At 50.8% G+C, this 10,589-nt stretch overlaps 1 protein-coding gene across 1 annotated transcript in view; it reads left to right on the forward strand.

Annotated features, from left to right (window-relative positions):
• LOC104489936 (F-box/LRR-repeat protein 20) overlaps positions 1 to 10,589 on the forward strand; it is a 20,332-nt gene that overhangs the window by 3,794 nt on the left and 5,949 nt on the right. The window contains exons 2-8 of the mRNA XM_010132156.1: positions 2,704 to 2,758; positions 3,630 to 3,704; positions 5,954 to 6,048; positions 6,476 to 6,544; positions 6,747 to 6,842; positions 7,847 to 7,973; positions 9,637 to 9,711. Coding sequence (XP_010130458.1) covers positions 2,704 to 2,758; positions 3,630 to 3,704; positions 5,954 to 6,048; positions 6,476 to 6,544; positions 6,747 to 6,842; positions 7,847 to 7,973; positions 9,637 to 9,711 — 592 coding nt within the window. The remainder of the gene's footprint in view (positions 1 to 2,703; positions 2,759 to 3,629; positions 3,705 to 5,953; positions 6,049 to 6,475; positions 6,545 to 6,746; positions 6,843 to 7,846; positions 7,974 to 9,636; positions 9,712 to 10,589) is intronic.

The raw sequence follows: 10,589 nt of genomic DNA on the forward strand, positions 1-10,589 counted from the left end.
TTCAGCAGGCAGCTGCCAGCAAACCAGGAGTCCCCTGTGTGCACGGAAAATCAACGTCCCAGCCCTGTACCTTCTGTTCTGCTACGGCAGAACCAGCATTCAGGTCGTGCTGCTCTAGCCTCCTGCCGGAGGAACCGAACCTGACCAGAGCTGCAGGTATTTTCCAAGGGTCTGGTGCTCTGGGACAGTCCCAGCAGGATGACCCCTCCCTGGTGTTCCTCTTGTACTGGGAGAGGGTCTGGAGCTGACTGGCTAAGCTGCATCCCGGTTTCCTGTCAGTGTTTCCTCACTGCCGTGCCCAGTTTTCACGGAGCTGCAGGGTATAGCGGAACACGTGTTATTCCAGGAGAACACACAGGTTGCCTTTGCTTTATTTTACACTGTGCAGGTTGCCGAAGGTAGACCCAGCCCTGACAGCCCGCACCGAGCCCCTCTCAGAAGATAGCAAATGCTCAGTCATGGCTTAGCTATGTGGGCAGCTTGTTCCTGGGGGTTTTTAGTTGGTTTTTTAAATATTCTTCTCCAAGGAGCTGCTGGGGAAAAAGCCCATCCTCAGGGCCATGTCGGAACACTTAGCTCGGGTCATTGTGCCCGCAAGACTTTAACTGCGCTCTGGCTCCTCAGCCCAGCCCGTGGGAAGGGTTGGAGTTGGAGCCAGTTCTGAATTCACCAAACTGCGCAGCAGAGCGTCTGCTGCTGGAGGAGTCATTTGTGCAGCCTGATCCCGCTGAGTCATTGGCGCACGGTCGTGAACAAACACAACAGCAGTTCAGAAAACGCTGAAAAAGGCTCTTGAGCTTTTCAGAGCCCCAGTCTCTGGGTTAGGCAAAGGAGCCATTGGCGCTGCTCAGCACGGTGAACCTCAGAGGTGAGGGGCCAGTGTTCTGTGTGACGTCCCTCTCCTGGGGGGTAGACTGGGAAGGGAGGAGCAGGAAGTAGAGAAGAATTGGACTGAGACCTAATAGCCCCGATCGAGGGATGAGAGGGTTATTAATAGCCTGGGATTTCCACGGAGAAGGCGATTTTAATGAAAATACAGAAAGCTTGCGTCGCTCCTGACCTCGCCGCTGTTCCTGCAGAGTTTGGTACTTTGCTGCTGCTATGACGGGAATCTGGGGTGAAAGCAAGAATTTTCCCGAGCTTCCCTCATTTCCCCAGGCTTTCCTTGTATTGTTGTGCATTGTGCGAAGTTAACCCTCGGCACTCGCGTGATGTTGGTTCGTTGTTCTCGGCACCTCTTCCCCCAGCTTTACCCGTTCCCGCGCTCTTCATTCCGATGAAATCTCTGTACCTGTCTGGGCAGGCGAGTTCATCCTCCAGCTTCCTGCTCTCTGCAGCAGAGTCTCAGTATCGCGTTGGTACCGGCTGTTTGAAGTTCGGAAGTCACAAGAACAACATGCTGCCAGCACCATCGTCTTGTTCTGAGCCTCTCCTGGCCCAGAGGATCTGCGGGGAGCACAGGACGTTCGCACACCACCCCACACCCGTAGCCTTGCGGGAGGGGACTCGAGCGGTGCAGGTATCCAAACGATCGCGAATCTGGGTAACGCCATGCTCTTGGCTGAAGGCTCTTGGAGCACTGGAGTTCAGTTTGTTCTCAGAATTTCCCCTGGACAGCCGTACTTCATCTGACATGAGGGTTTTTGTAGTGTTGGAACAAAATCGCTCACCCCACACTGTTAACTCTTGCCCCTGGTAACGTTTGCCTTCTCTTTCTGGTGGTCTTCAAGTGTAGAACGGGGGAGTGAACATGCAGGTGAGTTCCTGTGGTCAGACACTCGCGTTATCTTTGCAGCAACATTTCATCCCGTGGTTTTATAATTGCTATCGAAGAGCATGAAACCTTGTGATCTTTTTCCTGCCCACTTGCCCTCCTCTGTTTGTGACATGATCGTTTGAATGACCATTCCAACATTGAATGACCATAAACCACAAAATAACCGTGTGGGTGCAGATTTGGGAGCTTTAACCGGGCTCGGTGCTTTCTGCGTTCACGGACCGGGCTGTGCGTGCCTGAGGTCAGCGCAGGGGTGTCTTAGCCCAGTGCAGCAGAGTACTGCTGCCGAATTCCTTCAGCCCAGCCAAGAGGACAGCAGCAGCCCGGGGTTGGCCTGAGCTGCTGGGTGTGCCCTGGCGGAGCAGCGACATACCAGAGTGACCGCATCGCCTCATCCCCTTCTCTCCCGGAGACCAGTGCAGGCAAGCAGACTGACCGGTGGCTTGGCAGAGCAGAGTTCTCCTGCCTCTGTGACAGCACTTCATACCCAGCACCGCTGTATGAAAAAGGGGAAATAATCTCTGGACCGACGTGTGCTTCGGAGAGCTGGTCCTGGAGGGGTTCTGTGGAACGGGGGGGCTGGGCCCAGCGATGCTCCCGTGTCGCACAGGAGCCGAACCAGCCCAGCGTGATCGGTCTGCCATACCTTGCCCTGACTGAACGTTCCACTGCCGAGTGTCTGTTTGGAAGAACAATCATTCTGTTCACTGTCTGAACATGCTACAAGGTGCAAGGTGAACGTTTCACCGTGTTGTACTTCCACTGGTGAACTGCTAGGTCTGCGCTTCTTTTCACAGCTCAGCTTTCAGCTGAATTACAAAGAAGTTTTGCTGTCTCCAGTCTTTTCTTTTTTTCCCCCTTTTATTTCCACGTTCTCTTTGTGTTAAATGTAAATAACCAATAAGGTACCTTTATTTCTGTTACAGCATTTTCTCATTCCTGGATGTGGTCACCCTGTGTCGTTGTGCTCAAGTTTCCAGGGTAAGAACCAGCCCCCTTGGGGGGGATTTTAACCGTCGGTTGGATTTGGGTGACAGTCCTCTTGCCCCAGCCTCCCTTCGCGTGTGGAACCGGGAGGATTCGCACCAGGGAGCTTTGTACAACTCACCTATTGTTTAAATTTAGTGTCCAGTTTTAACGCTGCAATACCAGAAACTTCTGGTGGCACCAGCGAAGGGGGACACACAGCTCAGATAGCGTTGCCGATGTCCTGGGCCCCGAGCAGCTCCCGAAGGGGAGGTGGGTGCCTTTGTCCAGGTGCTCTCCAGCCAGCCAGGGTTTGTTCAGGAGGGCTGCAAACACCAAACTCAGATGAGTCGAAAAGGGCATCTTGTGGGTTTGGTGAAGATACAGAAATTTTGAGGCCCAGAGATGCTGCCCAGTCGGTGCAGGTTGACTTTGCTGCCTTGGTGTAGTTGAAGGATGGAAGAAAAGTGAGTGTCTGCTTCGTTCAGGGCTGGTTTTTTCCTTAAGCAGCTCATAGCTCTGTGGGCTTCAGCTAAAGTCCGGCTTGGTGAAACGCCTCCAGCTGCAGGTGGTCCTGCCAGCCTCCTCCAGAGGTGTTGGTAGCTGCAGAGGAGGTAGACCCCAGCCCCTCTCCGCCTCGCATGGGAACACCATGGGCTTTGCCTGTCCGGGGGCTGGCGACAAGGGGGATGCGGAGGTGAGGGGACCTGCTGCAGCCAGCTGTTCTGGGAACCGCACCCTCTGCCTGGTGGCTGTAATAACGTGTTGGCTTTTACATCCGAGACAGAATGTTGTTTCTAGAAGGAACAAACTGTAACTAGGTCCTCACTGGCGGGGGGTTTATTTTCATATTAACACCACATTTACATTTTTTCCCCCGATAAAGGCATGGAATGTGCTGGCCCTGGATGGCAGTAACTGGCAGCGAATTGACCTGTTTGATTTCCAGAGGGATATTGAGGTATAATTAAGTGACATACAAACCCATTTTTCTTGTTAAAGTGTAATTACAGCCTAGAATGGATTAATACTCCCAGCGTAACCCTTTTTACCTTCCCTGGAGAATAGAAATCATTAATTTCAGTTCTTCTTAGCTTCAGGGAGTCTTTAAAGTCTTGGCAATCCATTCAGCTTTTGAAAATGGACAGAATTATCTATCTGTATCAAGACTTAAAGGCAGTCATCGAAAGAAAGTATTCCGGCTGTGTTCGGCAAACAGCAACGAGCAGAAGATGTTCCTGTGGAAAACTGTTGCCTCCAGACAGCAGGATCGGAGCTGCTTCTCCTGTCACTCAGAGGAACGTTAGCGTAGCACTGACTCAGACCTCTGTGGCTGGGTGGCTCTGGGACGTGGCCTGCAGTGGGGCTGTCCTTCCCTCTCTGTCTTTAATATCAAAAACTGAAATATAATTGCAGGCTGTTAAAGGGATTGAGGTCAAAATTGCTCCTGAAAGATGCAGCTTTGGGAGCGCTCCATGGTAGCTGTTCTGAAGCTGCTGGCGGAGGGCTGCTGGCACTGGGAGCGGATGCTGGTGTCGTGCTGTTCGTAAAATCAAAATTGCAGTAATCAAGAAAAGGGAAGAGGGGAAAACAAACAACTGCAGTTGTTTGTCAGGCTGTTGTATCCTCTTTAAAACGTGTTGGAGGAGGGAGATAGAGAGTGTCCTTTTAACTGTTCTAGACAGAGGTGTAGCCCAGGTGGGAGCTGGTGGGAAATCCACCTTAATTGTGGAGGAAAGAGTTAAAATAGTCTCTTGTTGTCAGCTCTGTATCTGAGCAGCAGAGCTAAGAGCAGGGGTAAGGGAACGGGCCTGTGGTACTGTGACTTCTGCGGGCTTGCAGGGGTCTGAGCGACCGGAGACTTGCGGAAGGAAGGTTTTTGTTCTTGATAATAAATCGGTTATCTCTCAACACGCCTGGAGAGTTCTAGTCCCATATAACTATTTACTTCGTGGAGGTGGAACGGAGCTGTCGGTGGTGCCTGCTTTGCTGCTGTCCCTGCTCTGCATTCGAGAGCCAGCAGTGCTGCGAATACAAACCAGGTGCTGCTCAGTCTCCGGTGTTTTTTTCATGATTTTAATGTCTCTTTGTTCACCACTCTACATAGCAAACACGTGTTCTTGCATAAGCATGGACGTCCCCTTTTAAAACAAAATGCTTGAATAGTTTGTACCTGACCTAAAAGTACCTGCTAGAATTTCCAATGTTTGCTTTAAAGCACTGTCAACCCAGCTGTTGATGGGAAACCCTCTATATAACCGTGTTATAATCCTCTAATTCAAGCCTGTGAATTCATTGGTTTGCTAGAGGAATCGCAGAACCACTCAGACCATTTTAGATTTTCCATAGGAATGTGCAGGTCCAGCTTGAGCCAGCACAGCTTCAGCCAGCAGCACCCCGTGGCTGCAGAGCTGCTCCCACAGCCCCAAGAGCCAGGGCTGAGGGTCCCCAGCAGCTCCTGCAGAGACCTGGATAAGCTGGTGTCCCTCTTTATCGTGGCATTAGGTTGTACCAAGCTTGATGCTTGGTATGTTTTTAGAGTGGAAAAAGATTATAGAAGAATCTCTTCATCATTACAGAGGTCTTAAAAGCCAACTGGTACTGGAGGAGCCAAGTGATGTTCCCGTTCTGTGGTGATCAGCCACGCAGACTAAGGCAGAGGGGAAGGTCTTTGGATTTCGGGATGCTGATCCAAATATTCTCAGTGGTTTTGGCGCTGGATGCATAGGGAAAATAGCTGGGTATGTGTTAGCTCATAGCAGGGTCTTTGGAGCTTCCACTGATTACAAATCTGAAACTAAAAACCCATTTTTCTAGAATTCTTGAACACAAACATTTGAATCTTCTGAGAGAATAAAACTTGTGGGCTGGTTCTGCCTCCTCTCTCTTTCAAATAGAAGTTTAGTAAATCCCTTCACAGTCCATTGACTGTGCTTGTTTTTAGATCTTGCTGCCCGTGTCGTAGCAGTGGCATCGCTGCCTCCGTCCTGCTGGGGCAGTCCCCGAGCAGCTGTAGGGACTGGTTCCTTGTCTCTCCATCTTCAGAAGCTGAATAACCCTGCCCCTGGATCCTTATCCCGGCAGGTCTGGCATCTTAGCTCTGTTTTACCAGAATAACAAACTGCTGTTGATCTGCAAACTGTTGAATTCAGCTTTTTGATTGACCCGGGTGACTTCTGGATTTTCATGGAATTTTTCTGTCTCTGACAGGGCCGTGTAGTCGAGAATATTTCGAAGCGATGTGGGGGTTTCCTGCGGAAGCTGAGCCTGCGGGGCTGCCTGGGAGTGGGGGACAACGCGTTAAGGTAGCAGGGTGGCTCCTTGCCGCTTGTCAGCGCAATGTAAAGAGTGGTTCAGCCCCTGCAGCCGCAGGGGATCGCGGTAGTTATAACTGAGGCCTTTAGCCCATGAGTCTCACTGAAAACAGCCAGAGCGGTAGCACGGAAGCCGGTTAAATTTATCTTTTTTAACCTCACCCAGTAGCCATTTTTCTCAGTTCTCCCTAAAATAACGCAGCTGCTGCCGCAGCCCAGGTGGTGACTGGCACCAAGTTAGAGGCCGTTGCCTTTAGCCTGGGAAATCCCAAGGCAGTACGTGGGACGACAGAAATAATGGATTTTATTTACTTATTTCGTTTGAGACAATTGCGTAAAACTGTGTTTGTGTCAGTTAAATGCTGTAAAGCTCCTGGAAGCCTCAAAAACACAGTGTTTTCCCTCTCCTTTCGTAAAGGACGTTTGCACAGAACTGCAGAAACATCGAAGTATTGAACCTGAATGGCTGTACCAAGATCACAGATGCGTGAGTAACCTTCCTTTGCTTGCCGCGTCACCCCCTGTTCTGTGTGATAGCGTCTCCACCCCTCGTTGGAGGGAAGGCCAGGCTTGCGTGTGCGGTAGATGAAATAATCGCTTAGAGAACATCGTGGGTGTCCTGGGATGGTGTATGACTGAACACATCGATTGCCGGGGCGGGGGGTTCTCCTCTGCTCTCTCTCTTCCAGCACGTGCACCAGCCTCAGCAAGTTCTGCTCTAAACTCCGGCACCTCGACCTGGCTTCCTGCACTTCCATAACCAACCTGTCTCTGAAGGCGCTGAGGTAGGAGTCGCACCTTGGGCTCTTGCGGTCGATTCCAGGTGGTTGGACCCACTGTGGCCCCCGGGTGCCTTGGAGGGACTGCCTCAGGCTGAGGGGTGATGGAATTCAGCGTTCGCACCTTGTGTGTCTTGGTTTGCTGGGACAGAGGAGGAGGAGGACTCATTAAAAGCTGCCCTTGACCCGTTTGTATCTATCCTGATGGTTATTAGCGATAGAAGAAGAATTATATTCAATTAAAGTCTTGGAGGAGGGATTTCAGGGGAGACAGAAGTCTTAGTCTGCCTTTTTAAATGCTCATTTACGAACAGTCAGCTCTTGGCTGGACCATCGTGTGCTTAGCGATTGTTTACAGAGCTGGGAGGTGAACACCAGCAGGAGACTATTTGTCTTTTTAAACTGCTTAAATTTGCTAAGTGGAATTGCCAAGTAATCTAGAAAAGGAAGGGACAGACAGACCTTGGTGGGAAGATACTGGGACAGAGAAAAGAAGGCAAAAAAAAAGGACTACAAGTAACAACAGATGCCAAGCTATTAAAAAAAAAAACAAAACAAATCAAGTGATATATGAGTGAAATAAAAGAAAATACAGGAAAGCTGTATCACAGGCAGAAAATACCGGGGGGTGAATCTAGACAGCAGAAGAGAACACAGATTTGAGAGAACAAATGAGTGACTAAATTATTTTTGTAGCTACGTTAAAATACCTTGAAGCCTGGTTTTTCCTTCTCTCGAGGGTCTGTAATTCCACACGGTCAGATCTGTGCTGCCACTGTCTTAAATACACAATGGCAGGAGCAGGGAGGTGTCCAAAATGGGTTAAACTGGTGGTCTTTTACCCTACTGATACCCTGCTTAGAGCTCTGGACACTGTCTCTGGAGGTGGGGGTGGGGGGTGCGGGTGTATGTCTGTGCTCCTGCGGGTTACACAAACAGGAGTTCCCTAGAAAGCAGAATTTCCTTCCAAGACAAACCCAAGTTTTCAGCCTCTTCTCTCGCCTCCAAAGTGAGGGGTGCCCGCTGCTGGAACAGCTGAACATCTCCTGGTGCGACCAAGTGACCAAGGACGGCATCCAGGCGCTGGTGAGAGGCTGCGGCGGACTCAAAGCCCTGTTCCTGAAGGGCTGCACACAGGTATGGCCCCACGGGGAGCCCCAACAGCTGCCTTGGTGCTGCCCTAACTGAGAGCGGTGTGGGTTTTTCTATGTCCAGAGATGTTAGGTTCCTGCAATCGCTCACAGTCTGCTGGAAATTAACGGCTTTTATTGAAATTCTTTAGTAGCTTTGAGCTTGGCAGGGAGAGAGGGACAGTGAACAAATGGCACATCCAGCTGTAGAGTCATTCTTCTTTTCTCCCTTTGGGAACACGTTGAGCAAACGTTTTTTGAAGAGGAGATGAATTTGTTATTTGTGGCCAGACCCATCCGTTTGGCTCAGCAGCTTGTTAAAAGCGTGACAGTACTTCATCCGCACTGGTGGAGGAACTTCTGCGTGTCGTTTGGACCTTCTAGATGGTCAAAGAGAATCTTCATCTTTCTTCACTGTCTTACCTGGCAAATCATTGAAAAGTTTGGGTTAAAGATTGCCCTCTATTACAACTCAGCGAAGGAGTTACAGCGGTTATGAGCTGGGGCGTGGGAGTATCAGCACTGAGCGTTACGGCTCTAATGAGCCAGAGCCCCTGGCAAAGGCACCTCACAGGGAACGTGGGGCTAATCCTTTCTGCAGACCGATGGGCTTGGAAGGAGCAAACGCATGTCTCGCATTTTGTCCTTGTAAAAAGAGAGTAAAACTGACCCCACAGGAGTTGAAACCTGTGACCCAGGGACTCCCGAGCATTCAGATGCCCCAAGGCAGGCCTGGAACGTGACCTGTGAGGTCCTCGTGCTCGAACATTGACAGCGCTTACTTGTCTTGGATTTGGTTTTATTCTTGGGGACAGGGATTCCTTAAGTGCGAGTCAGTAAGTGCCACTTTTGCCTGCTGTGTGTGGATAAACTGCTCTATAGGGTTTTTGAGAAATAAAACCATACTTCTGCGTGTGGCCGCACAGCCCGGAGCAGTTCCTACAATAAGCGAAGCAGTGATGCCCTGGCTCTGTCCCGGAACAGGAATATCTGTGTGTGCACGAGAGCCCCACTCCAAGAGCTGTAGGCAGCAGGTTTTTTTCACGTTTACACCGCTGCCAGGGGTTTAGTGCGTGAGGTGGGTGTACGTGGCTGTAAAACTGACTCCGTTCAAGCCTCAGCAATCAGCCTGTTCTGAGGATTCAGGTCACAGAAACAGCTTGAGTTTCTAGTAATTTACGGAGTTGTGAGTAATACTGATGGCAATACATCCTTGTTATCAATTACTCACCATCTGTTCTCCTACATTTAAGAATAGGAGGCTTTTTATCATCAGAAAGCAACCTGGGTATGTTTGTGCTCCTCACACTGAAATAAGACTCTTTTTTTTGAGTTCCAGCATTGCGCCACGAACACGCTACGGGCCCTCGCTAGTGAAGCATTCCCTTAATTCCTGTAAAGAGTTTCTGATCTCGCTGCTTGCTGCATTAGTTACGCGTGTTTGATCAGATCAGCTTTCCTTTAAATCAGTAACTTGCTGTTGTGGGTCTTTGAACTCTCTTCCTGAGATGGGAAATCAAAGGCACGTGCTCAGTGCTGTGTGTGAGGCTGCGGTGCCTCACCCTCCCCGCCAGGTACCCGACCACAGACATTCGTGTTCTCAAAGCTTGATTTTGAAGATTGCTTTGGGTATCAGCAGGTTGCTCCAATCTCTGAATTTCTCTTTCCAGCTGGAGGATGAAGCTCTGAAATACATTGGTGCACATTGTCCTGAACTGGTGACTTTAAACCTTCAAACATGCTTAGTAAGTAAAGCTTCCGCTGCGGCCCCCGCCCAGCCATCGCCGCACGTTTAGAGCCGTCCCTGAGCAGAATGTTCTGATGCAGAAACTGCTCCAGCCCCGACGCAGCATCGCTGTGCAGACAGGGCGACTCTAAATTTATCAGGCTTCTAAAAATAGCTGAGGAAAACCAGCTTTTTAGGAGCACTCAGTGAGGTTAACAAGCCCCCTAAAGAGAATTGTAGCCTTCGCATCGGCGCAGTTGTGTGACTCTCTGCCCTGCCCACGGGGCTTCTCAACTCTTCTGCAGGACTAGCTGGAAGAATTCTTTCCCTGGGGGTGGTTGAGCCAGGCGGTTCTCCCGCACTGCCCGTCAGACTGAACCCAGGGCAGGTCCCCTGCACAGCAGGGCTCTAAACCGGTTCTTCCGCAGTGCCAAAAATGTACATTTATGCCAAAAAAAGAAATTGGAATGTACTCTCGGCACATACCAGCGTGCAGTTGGTCTGACGCAGGGAGCGACTGGGCAGTCTCTTCTGTTTCCAGGGAAGCGGGCAAGGCGTGCTTCCCAGTGCCCTCCCCTTTCCCAGCCCTGCGGAGGGAGCAGCTTCTCCAGTTGCTGGACTGGCCAGAGACTGCTGCCCGTCCACCCGAGACAGGGGGCTTGCAGAGGAGTCGCTGAGCTGCCGTGTCTGGGGTCTAGGGGAGAGGCAAACAGGCGGACGGGAGAAGAAAACGAATCAGGCTCTTGATCACCTTGGCTGAAAATCCCCAGTTCTGCTCCGTTTGTTCTGTCTGGCTCCAGAACTCAGCCGCGCCAGCCCCCAGCCTGGCTCTGGCTGCCCTAAAAGGAGCAATGCCAGCCCCGGGGTCAGTGCTTTGCTGTGGGAATTGAACCTGCC

This window comes from Buceros rhinoceros, unplaced genomic scaffold (genome assembly GCF_000710305.1).
Source record: "Buceros rhinoceros silvestris isolate BGI_N320 unplaced genomic scaffold, ASM71030v1 scaffold26382, whole genome shotgun sequence".
NCBI lineage: Eukaryota > Metazoa > Chordata > Aves > Bucerotiformes > Bucerotidae > Buceros > Buceros rhinoceros.